The sequence below is a fragment of the Oncorhynchus mykiss genome, chromosome 1, assembly GCF_013265735.2.
Source record: "Oncorhynchus mykiss isolate Arlee chromosome 1, USDA_OmykA_1.1, whole genome shotgun sequence".
Classification (NCBI taxonomy): Eukaryota; Metazoa; Chordata; class Actinopteri; order Salmoniformes; family Salmonidae; genus Oncorhynchus; species Oncorhynchus mykiss.
Genome location: NC_048565.1, coordinates 27,951,604 through 27,979,526, shown reverse-complemented (window position 1 = coordinate 27,979,526; position 27,923 = coordinate 27,951,604). Strand labels below are relative to the sequence as shown.

General features: G+C 42.9%; 1 protein-coding gene across 1 annotated transcript in view; it reads left to right on the top strand.

Moving 5' to 3' along the window:
- The first annotated feature begins 866 nt into the window (after window positions 1-866).
- LOC110520323 (breast cancer anti-estrogen resistance protein 1) overlaps window positions 867-27,923 on the top strand; it is a 128,109-nt gene continuing 101,052 nt past the window's right edge. Inside the window, exon 1 of the mRNA XM_036974957.1 lies at window positions 867-1,381. Coding sequence (XP_036830852.1) covers window positions 1,370-1,381 — 12 coding nt within the window. The 5' untranslated portion in view covers window positions 867-1,369. The remainder of the gene's footprint in view (window positions 1,382-27,923) is intronic.

The window sequence follows — 27,923 nt, the reverse complement described above, 5'->3', positions numbered from 1 at the left end:
ATAATCACTGACACAAGAATCTCAAATAACAGCAGGAGCAAATGGTCCGGATGCCTTCCCCTCCCTGCTATCCAAACTCTAAAAGCTCTGGTAGAGGCTTTGGTAACACCAGCCAGAGGCTTTGGTAACACTTCTTTATAAGTTGTTATAAGCATATTTGAGCCATTATGTCTTATAACAAGGCTTATAATGTTATGTCTCCCAATGCATCAAACTGACTGTTATTTAGTCCAGATAATTAAAGGGGTCATACATCTTCATAAAAAGTCAAACAATGCATTTTTACTAAAACCTTCTCTGAGGTGTTGCCTGTACACTGTCATTGTTTCTTAGCACAACGTATCTCCTACCATGAAAGTGCTTTTTATGGTCCATGGTGGTAATTTATGCATTTGGAGAGAGGCTGAGCATAGAGTAGTGCATAAGGTGATTTGTGCAAAATGTGTCCCAAAATCACTTCAAAAGACACCTACACTTCAACCTAGGCCACTTTATTGTATAGGTATATTTTCCATTTATTAAACTTCTCATTAATTGGTGCAATACTTTTGACAACATCCTAACCTTCAGATGTGGATACATGACCATAAGTGTATCTTGGCCTATTGGACAATTCACCCACGATAGCCGACGACAATGTAGACATTCCCTTTAAGTGGCAACCTTGGGGAGCTCAGAAATTATTCTGCATATATTTCAATAGATTTATTTAGGAGAGCATGAGTTTAACATGATAAGGCAGGGCAGGCCTTATCACGACAAAAACCTTAATCTTATTGCTGCCTCTTCTTTTTGATGGTGGAAAACGGGAGACCATCCCTTTAAACAAAACTTGACTGTTCCATTAGAACCGTATAGAGCGCAGCGGTCTTTCGTGCAGCAGCAGTGATACACGCAGCAGTGATACACGCAGCAGGCGAAAGACTGGAGACAATCTTTTTTTCATTCTGTTTGACACTGAACGCAAAGTTGCGATTTAAAAAAATATATTTTACATTGGATTATTGGGAAAATTAACAAACGTGTGACATAGAAGAACAAGAGGAGAGTGTTTACGGTGTGTTGGAGACGGGAGCTCTGGACGTAAATGAGCTGGGCTGCGCCGCATTTGGTGGGCTGCTCCTAGCTCGGAAAATCCCACCATATCCCTGACATTTATTCCCAACTCAACCGGAACGGAGAACTGACACTGATGTAGATGCATTTTAAAGGAAAAACATGGAATAAAGGCTGACATCGAAGGCGTCCTGAAGAAAATAGCTTTTTTGCTGTTGTTGAAAAAGTAGCCAACAGCTTCTTAATTAAATAACCTATAAAAAAATTTTGTAGTCAAATAGAGGCATTGCCTACTCTAACAACACATCACAAGATGTCTGTTCCGGTAAGTGTTATTTAAAGGTTACTATTTAAATCCTCTATTGCAAGACAACCATGTAATGATGTTACATCTGGCATGAACTTTCGTTGCATACAAAGAGATGTCAGCAATACAATATTCCATTGCCAAGTGTCATTTTCTTTTGCTGCTAAGGCAGTTACTTTGTGTTATCATTGCACTTCCACTGTTATAATGATAGAACATATTTATTTTCACTTTTTTATCATTTGTAAAAATGTACACACTAGGCGTGCAAGGCCTAACACACACTGCTTGCTGGTCTGGCAGGCTGTTCTTGTCAACCTGTCACATTTGACTGGGATGGGCATAGTAGTGCCAACGTTGCAGCCTGAGTTTTGTCAGTTGCAAAGTATTAGGTTAAACCTTTACTGCAATTATGTTACCACCTGTAGGCTATATTTTGAGTGTAATGCCAAAATAATTGGTCTTGGACACTTAATGCTTCATGTGACCAGGATATGCAGTTGTGTTTTTCATTCATCTGTTGGTTTGCCAGCAGTCTACCATTAAACCAACAGCCTGCAAAAATAAAATAAATTGTACCCCAGTAATAATAACAAAAGGTAACAGTTCCATCCTTTGATGTGTATTGGACTTGTGTATTGTAGATATTGCCATGACTCAGGTCTCCTTTGGCAAGTACTGTTCTATCTAGCTTGGCACGTGTTATTATGCACACAGATATCTGAAACGGCATGCTGTAACCTATGGGAAGCGTCCTTCTGCAATACGCATCTCAACCCCACCAGTTTGTGACGAGTTTAAAAAAAAATCATGATTCTTGAAATTCAGAGCTCATTGTTTTCCCCATGTCAGGTTTAGGGAGTAGAATGTGCTGCAAGTCACACTTCTACGAACACTGAAATATATGCTAGTTTTCCTCGGGACAGCGAAGGGCTGATTACAGAGTTTTCTCCTATACACTGAGATATACTGTATACTGCCTCTTTGCCTGTAGATCATCTGGATAGATAACATTATCACCTATGCTAACTAGCCTCATGCCATTAGAGCGATGTAATGGACAACCTTTACTTCCTTGTTTGTTTTGCAGAGTGTTTGAGCCAATGGTACTGCACATTATGAATCAGTGTATTGGGCTATGTGTTATTGTCTTGAGTAAGACTGTACACAGTTTCAGCTTGTGGGGGTTGTTGGTTTGGTTTTTAATGTATGTTTCACCCTCAGTTAGATATTCTCTGCACTGTATTCAACAAACACAGTCCAGATTGCAGTTCCCATGTCTTGGGGCCTGGGCTTGATGGCAACAGCTGTTCTCTGTGCATGCAGGATGACAAGTCTCATGACTAAACCCAGCACCTCATGCCAACCAGTCTGAGTCCTTTCACCTGGCTGCCTAATACGTCACTGGGAAATCAACATCACACGTCACTTGGGTGTGACTGTCCACCCAATCCACTGGACAAATCATTGTCACACACTTTTCCATTGCGTGGGTGTTATTCAAGATTTCCCATAGTAATCATGTTAGAAATGGGGGCGCTTTGGAAGATGGCTGGTGTCCAACAGATTGTTTTCATTTGTACACTATTATTCTTTCAGTAATACCATTGTTATTTCAACATTATAGCTTTCAGTATAATGTCTGCTATCCATTTGATTCTGTGTATTCTTTTTGGGAGTGCAGATTTGTCAAAGCATCCAATGTTGTTGCTTGGGTGATGGGTGTATTTCCTCGTTGGCCTGCCAAAATTCTAATAGACTGGGAGTCCCTGTGGAGAGTTTCCTCCTGATGTATTTGATGTATTAATTCCTCCAGTCAACCATATTATGGGGGAAATTAAACTGATGTTTGCATGGGATCAGCCCGTAGAGTTAATCATGCTTAGGTGAACAGGAAGTGCCAGTAGTAGCAGGGGTCCCAATGCTCCAATGCTTAGATGCTAAACACCATGTCATTCACCAATCATATCTGTGGCTTTTTAGTCATTCCTCCTTTGATATTATGGATTTAACATTTGTTATTAGTAATTCACTGATTAACTGATAGCTTGCTTACAGCATGCTGTACATTTACTGTAAGTAGAATATAATAGCGTCAATAGCAGTTTTTCCCCAGTGTTTTCTGTTAATGCCACTGTAGATAGCGTGCTACACTATATATACAAAAGTATGTGGACACCCCTTCAAATTAGTGGATTAGACTATTTCAGCAACACCCATTGCTGACAGGTGTGTGAAATCGAGCACACACCCATGCAATCTCCATTGACAAACATTGGCAGTAGAATGGCCTTACAGAAGAGCTCAGTGTCTCTCAATGTGGCATCGTCAAAGGATGCCACTTTTCCAACAAGTCAGTTCGTCAAATTTCTGCCCAGCTAGAGCTAGTGTTATTGTGAAGTAGAAACGTCTAGGAGCAACAACGGCTCAGCCGCGAAGTGATAGGCCACACAAGCTCACAGAACAGGACCGCTGAAGTGCGTAACGTGTAAACATCGTCTGTCCTCAGTTGCAATACTCACTACCGAGTTCCAAATTGCCTCTGGAAGCAACGTCAACACAAGAACTGTTCGTCAGGAGCTTAATGAAATGGGTTTCCATGGCCGAGCAGCCACACACAAGCCTAAGATCACCATGCACAATGCCAGCACGCTTCACCATCTGGCAGTCTGACAGAATCTGGGTTTGACAGATGCCAGGAGAACGCTACCTGCTCCAATGTATAATGCCAACTGTAAAGTTGGTGGAGGAGGAATAATGGTCTGGGGCTGCTTTTCATGGTTCGAGCTAGGCCCCTTAGTTCCAGTGAAGGAAAATCTTAACGCTACAGCATATAATGACATTCTAGACTATTCTGTGTTCCAAATTTTGTGGCAACAGTTTGGGGAAGGCCCTTTCCTGTTTCAGCATGACAATGCCCCTGTGCACAAATCAAGGTCCAATGGTTTGTCGAGATCGGTGTGGATAAACTTGACTGGCCTGCACAGAGCCCTGACCTCAACCCCATCAAACACCATCAAAAACACGCAGGTCAAATCAACATTTCTTTGTCACCTACACATGGTTAGCAGATGTTAATGTGAGGGTAGCGAAATATTTGTGCTTCTAGTTCCGACCATGCAGTAATATCAAACAAGTAATCTAACAATTTCACAACAACTACCTTATACACACAAGTGTAAAGGAATGAATAAGAATATGTACATAAAAATATATATGGATGAGAGATGGCCAATTTTTTTATTTTTTTTATTTTTACCTTTATTTAACCAGGCAAGTCAGTTAAGAACAAATTCTTATTTTCAATGACGGCCTGGGAACAGTGGGTTAACTGCCTGTTCAGGGGCAGAACGACAGATTTGTACCATGTCAGCTCGGGGGTTTGAACTCGCAACCTTCCGGTTACTAGTCCAACGCTCTAACCACTAGGCTACCCTGCCGCCCCAAACGGCATAGGCAAGATGCAGTAGATGGTATAGAGTACAGTATATACATATGAGATGAGTAATGTAGGGTATGTAAACATTATATTAAGTGGCATTGTTTAAAGTGGCTAGTGATACATGTATTACATCCAATTTTAATTATTAAAGTGGCTAGAGGTGAGTCAGTATGTTGGCAGCAGCCACTCAATGTTAGTTATGGCTGTTTAACAGTCAGATGGCCTTGAGATAGAAGCTGTTTTTCAGTCTCTCGGTCCCAGCTTTGATGCACCTGTACTGACCTCGCCTTCTGGATGATAGCGGGGTGAACAGGCAGTGGCTCGGGTGGTTGTTGTCCTTGTGTAGGTGTCCTGGAGGGCAGGTAGTTTGCCCCCGGTGATGCGTTATGCAGACCTCATTACCCTCTGGAGAGCCTTACGATTGTGGGCGGAGCAGTTGCCGTACCAGACGGTGATACAGCCCGACAGGATGCTCTCGATTGTGCATCTGTAGAAGTTTGTGAGTGTTTTTTGGTGACAAGCCACATTTCTTCAGCCTCCTGAGGTTGAAGAGGTGCTGTTGCGCCTTCTTCACCCTGCTGTCTCTGTGGATGGATCATTTCAGTTTGTCCGTGATGTGTACGCCGAGGTACTTAAAACTTTCCACCTTCTCTGCTACTGTTCAGTCGATGTGGATAGGGGGGTGCTCCCTCTGCTGTTTCCTGAAGTCCACGATCATCTCCTTTGTTTTGTTGGCATTGAGTGTGAGGTTATTTTCCTGACCCTCCGAGGGCCCTCACCTCCTCCCTGTAGGCTGTCTCATTGTTGTTGGTAATCAAGCCTACCACTGTAGTGTCGTCTGCAAACTTGATGATTGAGTTGGTGGCGTGCATAGCCACCCAGTCATGGGTGAACAGGGAGTACAGGAGAGGGCTGAGAACGCACCCTTGTGGGGCCCCAGTGTTGAGGATCAGCGGGGTGGAGATGTTGTTTCCTGCCTTCACCACCTGCGGGTGGCCCATCAGGAAGTCCAGGACCCAGTTGCACAGGGCAGGGTCGAGACCCAGGTAGTGTGGAGACCCAGGTATGGTCCTTGACTAGTCTCTCAAAGAACTTCATGATGACCGAAGTGAGTGTCATTTAGCTCAGTTACCTTCGCTTTCTTGGGAACAGGAACAATGGTGGCCCTCTTGAAGCATGTAGGATCAGCAGACTGGGATAAGGATTGATTGAATATGTCCGTAAACACACCAGCCAGCTGGTCTGTGCATGCTCTGAGGACGCAGCTAGGGATGCCGTCTGGGCCGGCAGCCTTGCGAGGGTTAACACGTTTAAATGTTTTACTCACGTTGGCTGCAGTGAAGGAGAGCCCACAGGTTTTGGTAGCGGGCCATGTCAGTGGCACTGTATTGTCCTCAAAGCGAGCAAAGAAGTTGTTTAGTTTGTCTGGGAGCAAGACATCGTGGTCCACGACGGGGCTGGTTTTCTTTTTGAAGTCCGTGATTGACTGTAGACCCTACCACATACCTCTCGTGTCTGAGCCGTTGAATTGCAACTCTACTTTGTCTCTATACTGACACTTAGCTTGTTTGATTGCCTTGTGGACGGAATAGCTACACTGTTTGTATGCGGTCATGTTTCCGGTCGACCTTGCCCTGATTAAAAGCAGTGGTTCACGCTTTCAGTTTTCTCGCGAATGCTGCCATCAATTCACAATTTCTGGTTGGGGAAGGTTTTAATAGTCGCTTTGGGTACGACATCACCAATGCACTTTCTAATAAACACGCTCACCGAATCGGCGTATTCATCAATGTTATTGTCCAACGCTATGCGGAACATATCCCAGTCCACGTGATCGAAGCAATCTTGAAGCGTGGAATCCGATTGGTCGGACCAGCGTTGAACAGACCTGAGCACGGGCGTTTTCTGTTTTAGTTTCTGACAATAGGCTGGGATCAACAAAATGGAGTCGTGGTCAGATTTTCTGAAAAGAGGGCGGGGGAGGGCTTTGTATGCATCGCTGAAGTTAGAATAACAATGATCCAGAGTTTTGCCAGCCATGTCGCGCATTAGATATGCTGATACAATTTGGGGAGCCTTGTTTTCAGATTAGCCTTGTTAAAATCCCAGCTACAATAAATGCAGCCTCAGGATATGTGGTTTCCAGGTTGCATGGAGTCCAATTACGTTCTTTCAAGGCCGTCGATGTGTCTGCTTGGGGAGGTTATACACAACTGTGATTATAATCAAAGAGAATTCTCTTGGTAGATAATGCGGTCAGCATTTGATTGTAAGGAATTCTAGGTCAGGTGAACAAAAGGACTTGAGTACCTGTATGTTGTTATGATCACACCACGTCTCGTTAATCATAAGGCATACACCCCCGCCCTTCTTCTTACCAGAGAGATGTTTGTTTCTGTCGGCACAATGCGTGAAGAAACCAGGTGGCTGTACCAACTCATAACGTATCCCCAGTGAGCAATGTTTCCGTGAAACAAATAACGTTACAATCTCTGATGTCTCTCTGGAAGGCAACCCTTGCTCGGATTCCGTCTACCTTGTTGTCAAGAGACTGGACATTGGCGAGTAGTATGGTAGGGAATGGTGCGCAATGTGCCCGTCTACGGAGCCTGACCAGAAGACCGCTCCGTCTGCCCCTTCTGCGACACCGTTGTTTTGGGTTGCCTGCTGGGTTCTGATCCATTTTCCTGGGTGATGGACAAAACAGAGGCTCCGCTTCGGGAAAGTCGTATTCCTGGTCGTAATGTTGGTGAGTTGACGTTGCTCTTATATCCAATAGTTCCTCCCGGCTGTATGTAATAAGACTTAAGATTTCCTGGGGTAACAGTGTAAGAAATAATACATAAAAAAACAAAATACTGCATAGTTTCCTAAGAACGTGAAGCGAGGCTGCCATCTCTGTCGGAAGTCCCACATACTTGTGATCATGTAGTGTAGTTTACAGTATAGAATGCTTTTTTAAAGATGCATACATTTGGGGAATATGCATGTCCTAAATACAGTACGAGTTGGCATATGGACATACTGTATACATTAATAAAAAATAAAAACATGTAATTGTTTAGTTGTATTTTTTTTATTTAACCTTTATTTAACTAGGTAAGTCAGTTAAGAACAAGTTATTATTTACAATGACGGCCTACACTGGCCAAACCCGGGCGAAGCTGGGCCAACTGTGAGCTGCCCAATGGGATTCACAAGCACGGCCGGTTGTGATACAGCCTGGAATTGAACCAGGGTGTTTGTAGTGCCTTAGACCTCTGCTCCACTCGGGAGCCCAAATGAATGCATGCAGCTGTATGCAAATGCATTCATAATATACCATGCAATAGGGGAGAGTGGGGTAAATTGAGCCATTTTTTACATTCAGCATCACCATCAAGGGAAATATAGCATTCTTTCTAACAAAGATATTGACATATTTTAGGATGTTGTGTATCCCTGGAATAATCAGAATTCATCTAAACATTACATTTGAAATCATAGCTTTACCAGAAGTGGTCTTTTGCCACAACTTACCCCAGGTGTGGGGTAAGTTGAGTCACAGGACAGGGTAAGTTTAGCCGCCTACAAATTTCTGTACTGAATGAAGTATTACCACCATCTCAACTTACCCCAAGGCAAACATTATGAGTATATTAGCCCACACAGCTACAAGGAGGCACTTTCATGCTAGTTTTAGGACTTCATATTGAAGCTTATAGAGACCCTAACTGATGTAACAATCTTAAAATGATCCACTTTGGTTTAAATACAAGCATCATGAAACCTCTTACACAATACATGAATTTGTTTATTTTGACCTCACTTGTACCTTTTCCATGTGGTTTATTCCTTACAGACTACTTGAAATGATGACCACTTCCTAAATATTTGGTCAAATTATACATTTTGTGTATGGTTTCCTAGAAACAAGGGTAGCTCAACTGTCTAATCTCCCCTACATCCACTGAACAAAATTATAAACGCAACATGCAATAATTTCAAAAATGTTACTGAGTTACAGTTCATATAAGGAAATGAGTCAATTGAAATGAATTCATTAGGCCCTAATCTATGGATTTCACATGACTAAGAATACAGATATGCATCTGTTGGTCACAGATACCTTAAAAACAGGTAGGGGCGTGGATCAGAAAACCAGTCCGTATCTGGTGTGACCACCATTTGTTGATTGTGGCCTGTGAAATGTTGTCTCACTCCTCTTCCATGGCTGTGCGATGTTGCTGGATATTGGTGGGAACTGGAACACGCTGTCGTAAACGTCAATCCAGAGCATCCCAAACATGCTCAATGGGTGACATGTTTGGTGAATATGCAGGCCATGGAAGAACTGGGAAATGTTCAGCATCTAGGAATTGTGGACAGATCATTGTGACATGAGGCCGTGCATTATCATGCTGAAACATGAGGTGATGGCGGCGGATGAATGGCACGACAATGGGCCTCAGGATCTCGTCATGGTATCTCTGTGCATTCAAACTGCCATATATAAAATGCAATTATGTTTGTTGTCTGTAGTTTATGCCTGCCCATAACATAATCCCACTGCCACCATGGGGCACTCTGTCCACATTGTTGACATCAGCAAACCGCTCGCCCACACGACGTCATACATGTAGTCTGCCATCTGCCCAGTACAGTTGAAACCGGGATTCATCCCTGCAGTCAGGTCAAGACCCTGGTAGGACGATGAGCACGCAGATTACCTTCCCTGAGACAGTTTCTGACAATTTGTGCAGAAATTCTTAAATTAAACCCACAGTTTCATCATCTGTCTGGTTGGCTGGTCTCAGACGATCACGTAGGTGACGAAGCAGGATGTGGAGGTCCTGGGCTGGCGTGGTTACACGTGGACTGCAGTTGTGAGGCTGGTTGGACATACTGCCAAATTCTCTAAAATGACATTGTATTATGGTAGATAAATTAACATTAAATTAAATTAACATTAAATTCTCTGGCAACAGCTCTGGTGGACATTCCTGCAATCAGCATGCCAATTGCACACTCCCTCGAAACGTGAGACATGGCCTTTTATTGTCCCCAGCACAAGGTGCACCTGTGTAATGATCGTGCTGGTTAATCAGCTTTTTGATATGTCACACCTGTCAGGTGGATGGAATATATTTGCAAAGGAGAAATGCTCACTAACTGGGATGTAAACAAATGTGTGCACAACATTTGAGAGAAATAAGCTTTTTGTACGCAGGGAACATTTCTGGGATCTTTTTAACATGTGACCAACACTTTACATGTTACGTTTATATTTTTGTTCAGTGTACATGCATACATGATATGGCCAATTGAGAATGAAGCACCACTATAGATTATTGCTATCTCTGACATGAGCTGAGTCTCCCCAAGGGCACATCTCAGCTCAGCTCAGCTGCAGCCTCTCTCGCCCCTCTCCTTCCCTCCATGCCAGTAGTCAGGCAGCTATGGACTAGGGTTGCAAAGGAAGGGTATATTACTGGAATATTTTAAGTTTTAACAGTAAACTACAAGAATTCTGGTACCTTTCAAGAATTTTACGTAACCTATCACAAGACATCTAGTGGCCCTTTTGGGTACTTTAGATTATCATCGGTGTCTGGAATTACACTATATCTGGCCGTCTGTGTGGCCGTAAACCTTTAAAAAATAAAGGAAATAATTAAATAAGATGATTTTAAAATAAAAAATAGAATGACAAAGCTGTACAAAATGATCTTAAATATAAATGATCAACTTAGTACCATTGGTGTTTAAAATGAGGGTTTCTTCTATTCTTTTTTTTACACTTATTTCTTTGAATATGTCAATATTGTATTTGTTGTCATTGTTTTGTCTCCAAACTATTGCCAGTTGAGAAAAAAGTCAATATTTGGACAAGTTGCAGGGATAATTGAAAATAATGCCATTGTTGATTAGATGCTTTTTTCATGAATTCTGCTATTTTCTCTTGAACCATATGGTCTGTCTGCTAGAAACTCCTGGACAATATGGACACAGATAAATAAAAATATATACTAAATATGAAGTTATTCAAGTATAAATTACCATAGTTACGATAGATTGCCATAGATTTTCTGTTAATTACCTAAATTACTGAAGATTATGGGAAGTTACCGGTAGCTTTGCAACCCTATGCAGGATATATGGGGGTTAAATGGGACGTCTTCATAGGCTTTATCCACAGCCCTCTGATATATCCCTGTCAGAAGCCTGACATTTGGCGCTTGTCATAGATGATGCTCACATACATATTAATAATTGGTGCGAAGGCAAGCCTATGCATTTCAATAACCCGGATCAGGCCCTGGCTATTTGTGTGAGTTGCCTGGGCAACAGTAAGCCATCAACCTCCCTCCCCTTTCTGTGTCTATCACGTACATCTTCAGTATACTGTATAGGTCCACAATTCATTATCGCACACTCACAGGGTTGGTAATAGGACACAGCCATCGAACTAGTTAAAAGACAAATATACTACAGTGCAAATCGATGTAGCCTATTTATAATTCACACACATGCACGTGCATGCACATATGCACACATGCATTCAGGCACGCACACACATGAACACTAAGACATTCACACACATTGATCTCCCCAGCTTAGCTGCTCTCAGCAGATTTCAGGCATTCTTTTATCTGTGTTTAGAGTGATGGTGTCTCCCCTCACCCTCCAAGTTCACACACACACACACCCCCACACACGCACACACACACACTTCCACTGGCGCTATGGAAGCATCTTAATCCAGCAGTCAGCTGACACATCCATTTGTTTACAACTGACAGCTCAGCAGAAAATATTATATTTCTGCTACAAACAGCTACAGGTAGAAATATGAATATCAATTGAAACATATATATATTTATACTGCCGCATGTCTCTTTTTCCTATGCATATTTTAGACTAAATAAACCATCGTCAGGTTTCATCCATTGCAACTGTCCATTATTTAGTTACACTGAACAACATATAAACTCAACATGTAAAGTGTTGGTCCCGTGTTTCATGAGCTGAAAAGAAAATCCCTGAAATGTTCCATACACACAAAAAGCTTATTTCTCTCAAATGTTGTGCACAAATGTGTTTACATCCCTGTTAGTGAGCATTTCAGATGGGTATTTCTGTGTGTAATAAAGCCCTTAACTCATTCTGATTGGCTGGCCTGACTCCCTAGTGGGTGGACCTGGCTGCCAAGTGGGTGGGCCTACGCCTTCCCAGGCCCACTCATGGCTACACCCCTGCCCAGTCATGTGGAATCCATAGATTACGGCCTAATGAATTTATTTCAATTGACTGATTTCCTTATAGAAAATTGTTGCATGTTGCGTTTATATTTTCTCTTCCAATGAAAATGTGTACATGCCGGAACATTCCAGAGGAGGGAGGGAGGGGACTCTTCAAGAAGATTGAGTATTTGTGTGTGCCTATGTATGTTTTTAGAGGAGAGTGTGTAAAGGGCAACACTTATATTCTTCTACTGTCCCCCATCAATCTGTGTGTCACTATACAGTATTTGTGCGATAATGGTATCTTATGGGAGGACTGGGTGCTCTTGCATTTTGTACGTTTGTGCGCATGCTTATGTGGGAATGCTCAGTATTGAATAGGACTGTGCTAAAATGGAGTTGGGTGCGTGTATGTGTGTGTGTGAAACCTTCTCTGAGACCGTGTGCGAATGCTGTTCTGTCTCTGTGTGACAGTGGACCTGCAGCAGCAGCCTTCTCTCAGCCAGGACTCTGTAGCTGCTGTTAGTTATTATTCTCTTGGCTCTTTCTAGTGGCTGCACATGCCAAATAGATTGGCGGCTCTCCCCCCCTCTATCTCTCCCTCTATCTATCTCTCTATCTCTGTCCTTTTCTCCTCTCTTCATCACTCTATTTGTCTTTATGGCCATCTACCTCCTCCTCTCCTCCACCCACCCACCCTCTCTTATCCCCATCTCATTTCCATGTTTGTCCCATCTTCTTCTTGTTCCAGTTTCTTCCATTGTCTTGGTACTGTATGTGTTGGACTGTAGTTACAGTATACAGTGTATTGGTCAATGGGGGACAAGTCAGTGTGAGATCTAAGCAGGCCATCTTTTCATTTCAAGGCCTGGTTTCAGTTTCCTCACACTGTCAGTGTGATGTGCATATGCAGGTGTATGAGAGTACATTATGGATTGATGTACTGCAACTGCATGTGTCATGAGCAATAGTTGGTGCAAGATGTTTAGCTCCATACAATACGGTTGAGGTAAGAGAGGGTCAAATTGAGCAGCTGTGAGACAGACAGACAGACGGCGAGAGTGTGTGTGTGTTTTGGCTGTTCCTTCTGCAAAAATGTCCCATCTCTGGCCTCGTAAATCTCCTGGCTGATCTGCCTTGGCAGTGTTAATGGCCGCCCATCGATCAAGCTCTCATGTGTAAGCTATCGTCAACGTGCGACAGAGTTAGGGGCGGGCTTAGCGATTTAGTTACCTGGGAATTGGCCAGTCAATATGGCAGAGAAGGACAGTGCCGGTCCAGAGAATTGATCGTCATTTGAAATGCAAAGCTGTTGGCAGCAGAGACGAGCTAGCGAGTGAAAGGGTCAACTGAAGAGCACTAGCGGGAGAGAGGGGCATGGGGAAGAAGAGAGAGAAGCATGGGGAAGAAGAGAGAGAAGCATGGAGAGAGGGGCATGGAGAAGAAGAGAGAGAAGCATGGAGAGAGGGAGGAGGGGTGAGGGGGGTACTTCTACAGCATCACAATGCCAACTGCTGCCTCTGCAGCCACAACGTTGTGTTATATATAATACATTGTTATGCAGCTCCTAGCAATAAGACACCCCCCTCATTTAGTCCTAATCGCCTTTCTTATGAACCTCTACTAAACCCCCTGATGATTCCACAACAGGATGACATTCAGCAGCAGCATTCCATAAAACACAGAACTAATGTGTTTCTGATGAAGATTTAAGACAGGCTCTAGTAGTGGGTCAGGGAGTTAGTAGGCTACTGTACCAGGGCCGTGCACAGACCTTTCAGGGGGAAGCTGCTCAAATATACAGTACCAGTCAAAGGTTTGGACACACCTACTAATTCCAAGCTGTCATCAAGGCAAAGGGTGGCTACTTTGAAGAATCTCAAATATAAAATTAAACTTTTTTGGTTACTACATGATTCCATATGTGCTGTTGCATAGTTTTGATGTCTTCACTATTATTCTACAATGCAGAAAATAGTAAAAATACAGAAAAACCCTTGAATGAGTAGGTGTGTCCAAAGTTTTGACTGGTACTGTATATATTTCACAAGTTGATAGGCTAATTATGTCACCGATCTGTCTATTCTTGATTTAATCTTGTCTTTACATATACAAAATAATATACAGTGCCTTGCGAAAGTATTCGGCCCCCTTGAACTTTGCGACCTTTTGCCACATTTCAGGCTTCAAACATAAAGATATAAAACTGTATTTTTTTGTGAAGAATCAACAACAAGTGGGACACAATCATGAAGTGGAACGACATTTATTGGATATTTCAAACTGTTTTAACAAATCAAAAACTGAAAAATTGGGCGTGCAAAATTATTCAGCCCCTTTACTTTCAGTGCAGCAAACTCTCTCCAGAAGTTCAGTGAGGATCTCTGAATGATCCAATGTTGACCTAAATGACTAATGATGATAAATACAATCCACCTGTGTGTAATCAAGTCTCCGTATAAATGCACCTGCACTGTGATAGTCTCAGAGGTCCGTTAAAAGCGCAGAGAGCATCATGAAGAACAAGGAACACACCAGGCAGGTCCGAGATACTTTTGTGAAGAAGTTTAAAGCCGGATTTGGATACAAAAAGATTTCCCAAGCTTTAAACATCCCAAGGAGCACTGTGCAAGCGATAATATTGAAATGGAAGGAGTATCAGACCACTGCAAATCTACCAAGACCTGGCCGTCCCTCTAAACTTTCAGCTCATACAAGGAGAAGACTGATCAGAGATGCAGCCAAGAGGCCCATGATCACTCTGGATGAACTGCAGAGATCTACAGCTGAGGTGGGAGACTCTGTCCATAGGACAACAATCAGTTGTATATTGCACAAATCTGGCCTTTATGGAAGAGTGGCAAGAAGAAAGCCATTTCTTAAAGATATCCATAAAAAGTGTCGTTTAAAGTTTGCCACAAGCCACCTGGGAGACACACCAAACATGTGGAAGAAGGTGCTCTGGTCAGATGAAACCAAAATTGAACTTTTTGGCAACAATGCAAAACGTTATGTTTGGCGTAAAAGCAACACAGCTGAACACACCATCCCCACTGTCAAACATGGTGGTGGCAGCATCATGGTTTGGGCCTGCTTTTCTTCAGCAGGGACAGGGAAGATGGTTAAAATTGATGGGAAGATGGATGGAGCCAAATACAGGACCATTCTGGAAGAAAACCTGATGGAGTCTGCAAAAGACCTGAGACTGGGACGGAGATTTGTATTCCAACAAGACAATGATCCAAAACATAAAGCAAAATCTACAATGGAATGGTTCCAAAGTAAACATATCCAGGTGTTAGAATGGCCAAGTCAAAGTCCAGACCTGAATCCAATCTAGAATCTGTGGAAAGAACTGAAAACTGCTGTTCACAAATGCTCTCCGTCCAAGCTCACTGAGCTCGAGCTGTTTTGCAAGGAGGAATGGGAAAAGATTTCAGTCTCTCGATGTGCAAAACTGATAGAGACATACCCCAAGCGACTTACAGCTGTAATCGCAGCAAAAGGTGGCGCTACAAAGTATTAACTTAAGGGGGCTGAATAATTTTGCACGCCCAATTTTTCAGTTTTTGATTTGTTAAAAAAGTTTGAAATAGACAATAAATGTCGTTCCACTTCATGATTGTGTCCCACTTGTTGTTGATTCTTCACAAAAAAATACAGTTTTATATCTTTATGTTTGAAGCCTGTTTGAAGCCTGAAATGTGGCAAAAGGTCGCAAAGTTCAAGGGGGCCTAATACTTTCGCAAGGCACTGCCAATATGCTGTGATAATGTATTAGGTCTATGTTAAATGTTTTAAGTCATGTTTAAACATCTTAGCGGTAGATCTCGGCTTGCTTTTGGTTGGTGACCACTGCACTAGACCAACAGATGTAATCAGCTTAGCCCACTGCACCCCAGCAGGCTGGGGAGCAGGAGCACTGGGCTGCAGACAGTAGGTTCACTCACGTAGAGTGGAATCCTGTCTGCCTGCCTGCCTGCCTGCCTGTCTGCCTGTCTGCCTGTCTGTCTGTCTGTCTGTCTGTCTGCCTGCCTGCCTGCCTGCCTACCTGCCTGCGTGCGTGCGTGCATGCCCTTTGAAACCCTGTAATCCGTGTCCACTGCATGTAAAGGAGCCTGTAATCTGTGTGAAGGTTACAGGTGCTATTTGCATTTACATTTCCTAAATCACTGATGCATTATGAATAATGTATGTACAGGCTCAGTGGATCCAATCTGGTGATTGATGGATTACGACAGATAAATGAAGGTTTATGTTTCCATCTTTAATTCAGACATTTAGTGCCGTCTGATTCAGTGCGCCTGAACCATTCAACGTATAGGGAAATCTGTTTGTGTGGTTTTGTGTTATAATGGAAATGAGAATGGATTACGGCATTATGGGTTTTACGATGATACACTAACCCATGGATGACTGTTTTATGTATTTTTCTTTACATTTGAAGGGGGGGGGGGGGGGGGGGTGTCGCTCTCGCTCTCTCTCTTTGCTCTTCTGTGTGACCATCAGACCCATCAGTCCCCCCTCTCTTCACCCTTACCCCCCTCTCCCCTCCCTGACCCCCCTCACATCTCCCTTACTCCATGACCCACCTCTCCCATACCCTTTCCCTGACATGTGAGCCTACTCTTGGTGGAAATGTCTCATTCCTTGTCAGCGAGCCCTGTCTCTCTGCTCTGACCTTTCTGCTGATGGGAGCTAGGCCATGTCTGATTGGGGATTTAGAGAAAGAGCTAAAATATATCAGAAAATAAGGTGAAAAAGATGAGGAATAGAACGGCAGAGTTATACAGGTAACTGCCAAAATAATGGAAACACTTGTGTAATTGAGGGATACAAAGTATATTGAACGCAGGTGCTTCCACACAGGTGTGGTTCCTGAGTTAATTAAGCAATTAACATCCCATCATGCTTAAGGTCATGTATAAAAATAATAAGCAGGCCATTATTTTGTTTACCATGACTTTGATGACAATGCCCCCATCCACAGGGCATGCGTGGTCACTGAATAGTTTGATGAGCATGAAAACAATGTAAACCAAATCCCATGGCCGTCTCAGCCGCCAGGTCTTAACCCAATTGAACACTTATGGGAGATTCTGGAGCGGCACCTGAGACAGCGTTTTCCACCACCATCAACACAACACCAAATGATGGAATTTCTTGTGGAAGGATGGTGTCGCAACCCTCCAATAGAGTTCCAGACACTTGTGGAATCTATGCCAAGGTGCATTGAAGTTGTTCTGGCTATTGGTGGCCAACAACCTATTAAGATGCTTTATGTTGGTGTTTCCTTTATTTTGGCAGTTACCTGTAGAGCTAAACAGAGGGAAAGGTTTTCATGATGGTGGCTCTATTTCAGTTACCCACTTGTTGGTGACCTTTTGTGTGGGACTGCCCCTATCCCCCTAACCCTCATCAATGCAGCTGCAGGATTAACGTTGCATCAGCAGCACCATAGTGTTAACCGAACATTACGGCTCCCATTTTCCACTTGCGGGGCGACCTTTGTGCCTTGCGCTCTTCTTTAATGCCAGTTCCGGGATTAAGCCTGGTTTGTGAAGGATAATGAAAGGACTCCACACATTATTACTGCGGCTTTGGGGGGAGAGGAAGTCATTCATGGACAACAAAGAAGCTTGATTTGAAAGAAATTTGATTTTGAAGATGGATTTCTCGCACAAAATCATCCTTCACCAGCTCGAGTGAAGGCCAATTTTCCGTTTAGAATCTTATGTTTGTGTGATTGTGAGTCACAGGAGATTATTGCTGCCCTATGATCACACACACACCACACACCACACACACACAAGTGTTGTTAGGCCCGAGACGATGTACTACTATTTAGATATTATCCCTTGCATCTATCGCTAACTTACAGCCACGTCAAAAACTGCAGCCAGAATAACAGCAAATTAGGCACATTTGCATTTGTTTAAGCTGTTTTCTAGGGACATTTATTTGGATACATCCATAACATTGAGCTAATGAGGCACGATTTCGTCTGGAATAGAAAATGTGCTCACTCCTCAGGACACTGTTGTTTAGAGGAGCTAGCCAACAACACTGCTAACACAATCACTTCAAACTGAAGCTGGAAAGACTGCAAACAAGCTGCATTTTGTTTAGTTTTACCATTTTTCAGTTGACATTTCTTTGTATACATCCATAAAAATGATGCCAGCTGATTCATGATTTCGACTGGCTGAGAAAAGCTGTCTGCCTGTCTGTCTCGTCCAGACTCCCAACACGTTCATTACCATAGGACAGCTGGAGATCAAATTTCAATATTGAAACAATGTTACAAATGTCAGAGAGACAGACTGCAAGGTTTTTACAAATATGCTGTTGAAAACTAAATGTTAGTCTAAAAGAAATGTGAAATAATGTATAGAGGCTTTTTATAGTGGAGATCAAGTTTATAAATTGCTTGGCTGGGCTGATGAGACAGTGAATTGCGCAGTCAGATGGAACATAGTAAATAGGCATTTTAAAGTCAGATTTAGCCGGTGGTAACTTGTGGAACAGACACCGGCTGGAATGCAGTTTTAACCAATCAGAATTCAAGATACGACCCACCGTTGTATAAGCATGAATATGCATTGTGACAGTCTTTCACTCAAACACACATGCACACATACACAATAACAACACACTCAAGACAGTTGGAGACTATTTGTAATGTTATGTGTATGGCAGGTTTTTATTCTTGGAGCATCTCTCCACTTGGAGAGCACTGTGTGGTTTAGTTGTGTTTTTTAAGCTCCTGGCAAGCATTTTGGTTGAACTCCTGGGAGCTCAGTATGTTCATCAGTAAATATGAATGTTGCTCAGATGACTTTTATATCCATACTTATGCTCAGAGAGTAACACTGTGCCTTTTTAATACACACAGGATGTTAGATTTCAGTTCAGTCAGCGGGTATAGTTTTTAAGATCCGCTAACTCACTCGTAAAAACGGTGGATTATATTAATGCAGAATTTAATGTTTGGCTAAAGACAGGATTTTGAACTCAGATGTCCTTATAGACTGCTGATGTGATATTTTGGAAGACTAGAGCTCAGATGGAAAGCAGCTCTCTGTTTGGTTCCAGCTGGTAGTAGGGACACATGGGGTACCTCCACCACTAGCTCCTCACTCACACTAGGACCTCTGTTAAGCAGGTGCAATATGGTTGATGGTGCCTCTTCCTCCCCAGATGCTCTTCTAGATGTCCTCAGACAGAAGGTGTACTGATCATTGAGGTCAAAGGGAACAGCTGTTACCTTGTCTTCCTGGGGTTAGATAGGACGTCCAGATCAGTGTAAGATGGCCCTGGTTCATATTAGTCCATGAGGTTTGGTAAGGTTGTTATGACAGGGTTGGCAGGGCCTTAAGGCTCTTAAGCTTCCCTCTATTCATCAATGTCCATGCGTTCATGTGGAGTGGTATTTTTGGAGTAGCTGACATCTTTTGGTAACATGATACCCTCGCCGGTCCCACTCCCATTCACAACGGGGCGATAGCAAAGTGTTAGTTTTTGTTCCTTCATTTTGTGAATGCAAGGAAAAGTGGCCGTCTATTGATAGCAGGGTTGCCATGTTTCCGGACCAAATTGGGCTACTTTGAAAACAATGTAGCAGGTGGGTTGCAAGTTTTTGGGCTACTTATAAGTTTCACCGCAGGCCGCCATGGCATTTCTCTTTAAAAAATATATATATTTCACTGTGACCTGCTGCTGCTGACAATCAGTGAGTGAGTGAGTGAGTGAGTGAGTGAGGGAGTGAGGGAGTGAGGGAGTGGTGGGGAGGGCTGGATAGGTGTGTGTGTTGAGAGAGCACTGCAGCAGGCATCTTAGTCCACTATTGTCAGAGTCACATGAGTGAGAAGACTTTTTACCAGTTGTACGTAGGCTATTTAACTTGTCATTATGCCTGTAATCACTAGTTATTACTTCTAAACAAAATACATTTTTGGGTGGATTCTTGTTGTTTGGTTTACTGTATGAACAGTCGCTGAGATTATATTTGGTTATCAATGCAAAATAGGCTACTTTGATGAATAGCCTATATAGCCTATACAGTGCATTCTGAAATTATTCAGACCCCTTGACTTTTCCCACATTTTGTGTTAGTCTAATTCTAAAATGTATTAAATAGTTTTTTTCCTTCATCAATCTACACACAATACCCCATAATGACAAACATTTAAAACTGAAATATAACATTTACATAATTATTCAGACCCTTTACTCAGTACTTTTGGCAACAATTACAGCCTAGAGTTTTCTTGGTTATGATGCTACAAGTTTGGAACACCTGTATTTGGGGAGTTTCTCCCCTTCTTCTCTGCAGATCCTCTCTACCTCTGTCAGGTTGGAAGGGGAGCGTTGCTGCACAGCTATTTTCAGGTCTCTCCAGAGATGTTTTTTTGAGATTCAAGTCCAAGTTCTGGCCCTGGGCCACTCAAGGACATTCAGAGACTTGTCCCCAAAGCTACTTCTGCATTGTCTTGTCTGTGGAGCAGATTTTCATCAAGGATCTCTCTGTACTTTGCTCCGTTCATCTTTTCCTTGATCCTGACTAGTCTCCCAGTCCCTGCCGCTGAAAGACATCCCCACGGCAGGATGCTGCCACCACCATGCTTTAACGTAGGGATGGCGCCAGGTTTCGTGACGTGATGCTTGGCATTCAGGCCAAAGAGTTCAATCTTGTTTCTCATTGTCTGAGAATCTTTAGGTGCCTTTTTGTCAAACTCCAAGCAGACTGTCATATACCTTTTACTTAGGAGTGGCATCCGTCTGACCACTCTACCATAAATACCTGATTAGTGGAGGGATGCAGAGATGGTTGTCCTTCTGGAAGGTTCTCCCATCTCCACAGAGGAGCTCTGTCAGACTGACCATCAGGTTCTTGGTCACCTCCCTGACGAAGGCCCTTCTCCCATGATTGCTCAGTTTGTCTGGGCAGCCAGCTCTAGGAAGAATCTTGGGGGTTCCAAACTTCTTCCATTTAAGAATGATGGAGGCCACTGTGTTCTTGGGGGCCTTCAATGCTGCAGAAATGTTTTGGTACACTTCCCCATATCTGTGGCTCGACACAATACTGTCTCTGAGCTCTACGGACAATTCCCTCGACCTCATGGCTTGGTTTTTGCTCCGACATGCAATGTTACCTGTGGGACCTTATGTAGAGAGGTGTGTGCCTTTCCAAATCATGTCCAATCAATTGAATTTACCACAGGTGGACTCAAATCAAGTTGTAGAAACATCTCAAGGATGATCAATGTAGGATGTGTCTGAGCTCAATTTCGAGTCTCATAGCAAAGGGGCTAAATACTTATGTAAATAAGGTACTTTTGTTTTTTTATTTTTAATACGTTAACTTTGTCATTGTGGGGTACTGTGTGTAGATTGCTGAGAAAAAAATATTTTTAATACATTTTAGAATAAGGCTGTAACGTAACAAAATGTGGAAAAAATCCAATCAAATTTATAGAGCCCTTCTTACATCAGCTGATATCTCAAAGTGCTGTACAGAAACCCAGCCTAAAACCCCAAACAGCAAGCTATGCAGGAGTAGAAGCACGGTGGCTAGAAAAAACTCCCTAGAAAGGCCAAAACCTAGGAAGAAATCTAGAGAGGAACCAGGCCATGAGGGGGGGCCAGTCCTCTTCTGGCTATGCCGGGTGGAGATTATAACAGAACATGGCCAAGATGTTCAAATGTTATAAATGACCAGCATGGTCAAATAATAATAATCACAGTAGTTGGCGAGGGTGCAGCAAGTCAGCACCTCAGGAGTAAATATCAGTTGGCTTTTCATAGCCGATCATTAGCAGTATCTCTACCGCTCCTGCTGTCTCTAGAGAGTTGAAAACAGCAGGTCTGGGACAGGTAGCACGTCCGGTGAACAGGTCAGGGTTCCATAGCCGCAGGCAGAATAGTTGAAACTGGAGCATCAGCACGGCCAGGTGGACTGGGTACAGCAAGGAGTCATCATGCCAGGTAGTCCCGAGGCATGGTCCTAGGGCTCAGGTCCTCCGAGAGAAAGAAAGAGAGAAAGAAAGAGAGAATTAGAGAGAGCATACTTAAATTCACACAGGACACTGGATAAGACAGGATAAGTAGATATAACAAACTGACCCTAGCCCCCCGACACATAAACTACTGCAGCATAAATACTGGAGGCTGAGACAGGAGGGGTCAGGAGACACTGTGGCCCCATCCGATGATACCCCCCGGACAGTGAGTCTGAATACTTTCTGAAGGCACTGTAGATCAGATCAAGGTACCAAGCAACAACACTGCCCCCATTTATCTTTTAATTTGTTTTATTGAACCTTTATTTAACTAGGCAAGTCAGTTAAGAACAAATTCTTATTTACAATGACGGCCTACCCCGGCCAAACCCTCCCCTAACCCGGACGACGTTGGATCAATTGTGCACCGACCTATGGGACTCCCGATCACGGCCGGTTGTGATACAGCCAGGGTCTGTAGTGATGCCTCTAGCACTGCGATGCAGTGCCTTAGACCGCTGCGCCACTTGGCTGCAGAAGGAATGATACGGCATGTCTCAATTTTCAGATAGTACGTAGAATGCCGGAGTGTATTACAAGGAGCCGCCTCTTTTGTGACGACAAACGGCATTGCAACACTCTGAATCTTGCGTCTGCGTAGAGCTTGTAGTAAGCTTTGCCCGGATATGGCTACAGTGGAGGCTACAGACATTTCAGTGCTTGCAGGTATTGGGAGCTTCAGGTTTTTCTCAGGAGGGTGAAAGGGAAGATGGCTCTGAAGTCATTGGTTTGTGGAAGTGGTTAAATGGCATTTGGTCCTGAGCCATAGGAGAACAGGGCTGAGGGCCCGGTTGGATTTTAGCAGTATTGGGAGAGTGGCTGAGGATTAAAGATGAAGTCACATCCAGTTGACGAAGACTGGTCACAACTCACATATTAAAGCCTTGTAGTCTCTCACTTGTCCCCTAACATGTCCCCCATATCCCCACCTGACTGATACCTCTCAGTCCACATGTGACCTGTGATGTTTGTCTCTGGGTATTTGCCGTGGGCAGACGGACAGGTGCCAGTGCTGCTTATTTGGTGTGGGTGGGCTGACCCCTACGTCACATCCTGTGCCCCCCTCGCCCAGTTGGCCTTAATCTGCTCAGCTGCCATCCTTGAGCCACAGCTGAATTGGTTTTGAAACCAAAGGACAAGCAATTTACTCCTCATTCAGAGGCCTTTCCACTTCACAGAACCCAGAAAAGTGGGGGAGGATCCAGGAGAGGGGTGGAAGGATATGTGGAGAGATGGAATGGAGGAGGGAAACTAGGACTGTGGCGAAAGATGTGGAGGTCATAAAGAGAGGTGAAAGGAGTGAAATAAATGAGAGGGGGATTGAAGTAGAGAAAATAGGGGGAAATGGGAATAATACCAGTATTTACAGTGCCTTATTTACAGTATTCAAGTTGGTTGTTGATCATTGCTAGACAGCCATGTTCAAGTCTTGCCAAAGATTTTCAAGCTGGTTTAAGTCAAAACGGTAACTAGGACACTCAGGAACATTCAATGTGGTCTTGGTAAGCAAATACAGTGCATATTTGGCTTTGTGTGTTAGGTTATTGTCCTGCTGAAAGGTGAATTTGTCTTCCAGTGTCTGTTGGAAAGCACACTGAACCAGGTTTTCCTCTAGGATTTTGCCTGTGCTTAGCTCCATTCTGTTTATTTTTATCCTAAAAAACTCCCTAGTCCTTGGCAATAACAAGCATACCCATAACATGATGCACCCACCTCCATGCTTAGAAATATGATGAGCGTATTCAGTGATGTGTTGTTAGATTTGCCCCAAATATGACACTTTTTGTAATTTTTTTGGCAGTTTTACTTTAGTACCATATTGCAAACAGGATGCATGTTTTGTAATATTTGTATTCTGTACAGGCTGCCTTCTTTTCACTGTCATTTAGGTTAGTATTGTTGAGTAACTACAGTGTTGTTGATTAATCCTATCACAGCCTAAAACTCTGTTTTTAAGTCACCATTGGCCTCATGGTGAAATCCCTGAGCGTTTTTAAAATGATTATTTATTTATTTATTATTATCATTATAACTTGGGTTTCCTTCCTCTCTGGCAACGGAGTTAGGAAGGACGCCTGTATCTTGGGTGTATTGGGTGTATGACACTCCATCCTAAGTGTTAATTAATAACTTCACCATGATCAAAGGAATATTTAACGTCTGCTTTTTTATTTGTACCCATCTACCAATAGGTGCCCTTCTTTGCGAGGCATTGGAAAACCTCCCTCTTCGTTGTGGTTGAATCTGTGTTTGAAATTTACTGCTTGACTGAGGGACCTTACAGATAATTGTAGTGAAGTCGGAAGTTTATATACACCTTAGCAAAATACAGTGCCTTGCGAAAGTATTCGGCCCCCTTGAACTTTGCGACCTTTTGCAACATTTCAGGCTTCAAACATAAAGATATAAAACTGTATTTTTTTGTGAAGAATCAACAACAAGTGGGACACAATCATGAAGTAGAACGACATTTATTGGATATTTCAAACTTTTTTAACAAATCAAAAACTGAAAAATTGGGCGTGCAAAATTATTCAGCCCCCTTAAGTTAATACTTTGTAGCGCAACCTTTTGCTGCGATTACAGCTGTAAGTCGCTTGGGGTATGTCTCTATCAGTTTTGCACATCGAGAGACTGACATTTTTTCCCATTCCTCCTTGCAAAACAGCTCGAGCTCAGTGAGGTTGGATGGAGAGCATTTGTGAACAGCAGTTTTCAGTTCTTTCCACAGATTCTCGATTGGATTCAGGTCTGGACTTTGACTTGGCCATTCTAACACCTGGATATGTTTATTTTTGAACCATTCCATTGTAGATTTTGCTTTATGTTTTGGATCATTGTCTTGTTGGAAGACAAATCTCCGTCCCAGTCTCAGGTCTTTTGCAGACTCCATCAGGTTTTCTTCCAGAATGGTCCTGTATTTGGCTCCATCCATCTTCCCATCAATTTTAACCATCTTCCCTGTCCCTGCTGAAGAAAAGCAGGCCCAAACCATGATGCTGCCACCACCATGTTTGACAGTGGGGATGGTGTGTTCAGCTGTGTTGCTTTTACGCCAAACATAACGTTTTGCATTGTTGCCAAAAAGTTCAATTTTGGTTTCATCTGACCAGAGCACCTTCTTCCACATGTTTGGTGTGTCTCCCAGGTGGCTTGTGGCAAACTTTAAACAACACTTTTATGGATATCTTTAAGAAATGGCTTTCTTCTTGCCACTCTTCCATAAAGGCCAGATTTGTGCAATATACGACTGATTGTTGTCCTATGGACAGAGTCTCCCACCTCAGCTGTAGATCTCTGCAGTTCATCCAGAGTGATCATGGGCCTCTTGGCTGCATCTCTGATCAGTCTTCTCCTTGTATGAGCTGAAAGTTTAGAGGGACGGCCAGGTCTTGGTAGATTTGCAGTGGTCTGATACTCCTTCCATTTCAATATTATCGCTTGCACAGTGCTCCTTGGGATGTTTAAAGCTTGGGAAATCTTTTTGTATCCAAATCCGGCTTTAAACTTCTTCACAACAGTATCTCGGACCTGCCTGGTGTGTTCCTTGTTCTTCATGATGCTCTCTGCGCTTTTAACGGACCTCTGAGACTATCACAGTGCAGGTGCATTTATACGGAGACTTGATTACACACAGGTGGATTGTATTTATCATCAATTGTCATTTAGGTCAACATTGGATCATTCAGAGATCCTCACTGAACTTCTGGAGAGAGTTTGCTGCACTGAAAGTAAAGGGGCTGAATAATTTTGCACGCCCAATTTTTCAGTTTTTGATTTGTTAAAAAAGTTTTAAATATCCAATAAATGTCGTTCCACTTCATGATTGTGTCCCACTTGTTGTTGATTCTTCACAAAAAAATACAGTTTTATATCTTTATGTTTGAAGCCTGAAATGTGGCAAAAGGTCGCAAAGTTCAAGGGGGCCGAATACTTTCGCAAGGCACTGTACATTTCAACTCAGTTTTTCACAATTCCTGACATTTAATCCTGGTACAAATTCCCTGTCTTAGGTCAGTTAAAATCAACACTTTGTTTTAAGAATGTGAAATGTCAGAATAATAGTAGAGAGAGTTATTTATTTCAGCTTTTATTTCTTTCATCACATTCCCAGTGGGTCAGAAGTTTACATACACTCAATTAGTATTTGGTAGCATTGCCTTTAAATTGTTTAACTTGGGCCAAACATTTTGGTTAGCCTTCCACAAGCTTCCCACAATAAGTTGGGTGAATTTTGGCCCATTCCTGCTGACAGAGCTGGTGTAACTGAGTCAGGTTTGTAGGCCTCCTTGCTCGCACACACTTTTTCAGTTCTGCCCACAAATTCTCTATGGGATTGAGGTCAGGGCTTTGTGATGGCCACTCCAATACCTTGACTTTGTTGTCCTTAAGCCATTTTGCCACAACTTTGGAAGTATGCTTGGGATTATTGTCTATTTGGAAGACCCAACTTTAACTTAACTTAACTGATGTCTTGAGGTGTTGCTTTAATATATCCACATAATTTCCTTCCCTCATGATGCCATCTATTTTGTGAAGTGCACCAGTCCCTCCTGCAGCAAAGCACCCCCACAACATGATGCTGCCACCCCCGTTTTTCACTGTTGAGATGGTGTTCTTCGGCTTGTAAGCCCTTTTCCTCCAAACGTAACGACGGTCATCATGGCCAAACAGTTCTATTTTTGTTTCATCTGACCAGAGGACATTTCTCCAAAAAGTATGATCTTTGTCCCAATGTGCAGTTGTAAACCGTAGTCTGGCTTTTTTATGGCAGTTTTGGAGCAGTGGCTTCTTCCTTGCTGAGTGGCCTTTCAGGTTATGTTGACATAGGACTCGTTTTACTGTGGAAATATAAACTTTTGCACCTGTTTCCTCCAGCATCTTCACAAGGTACTTTGCTGTTGTTCTGGGATTGATTTGCACTTTTCGCACCAATGTACGTTCATCTCAAGGAGACAGAACGCATCTCCTTCCTGAGCGGTATGATGGCTGCGTGGTCCCATGGTGTTTATACTTGCGTACTATTGTTTGTACAGATGACCGTGGTACCTTCAGGCATTTGGAATTTGCTCCCAAGGATGAACTAGACTTATGGAGGTCTACAATTTTTTTCTGAGGTCTTTTTGCTGATTTCTTTTGATTTTCCCATGGTGTCAGGCAAAGAGGCACTGAGTTTGAAGGTAGGCCTTGAAATACATTCACAGGTACAGTGGGGCAAAATACTATTTAGTCAGCCACCAACTGTGCAAGTTCTCCCACTTAAAAATATGACAGAGGCCTGTAATTTTCATCATAGGTACACTTCAATTATGACATACAAAATTAGGAAAAAAAATCCAGAAAATCACATTGTAGGATTTTTAATGAATTTATTTGCAAATTATGGTGGAAAATAAGTATTTGGTCAATAACAAAAGTTTATCTCAATACTTTGTTATATACCCTTTGTTGGCAATGACAGAGGTCAAACGTTTTCTGTAAGTCTTCACAAGGTTTTCACACACGGTTGCTGGTATTTTGGCCCATTCCTCCATGCAGATCTCCTCTAGAGCAGTGATTTTTTGGGGCTGTTGCTGGGCAACACGGACTTTCAACTCCCTCCAAAGATTTTCTATGGGGTTGAGATCTGGAGACTGGCCAGGCCACTCCAGGACCTTGAAATGCTTCTTATGAAGCCACTCCTTCGTTGCCCGGGCGGTGTGTTTGGGATCATTGTCATGCTGAAAGACCCAGCTTCCATGTTTCCACCCCTATGCTTCACAGTAGGTATAGTGTTCTTTGGATGCAACTCAGCATTCTTTGTCCTCCAAACACGACGAGTTGAGTTTTTACCA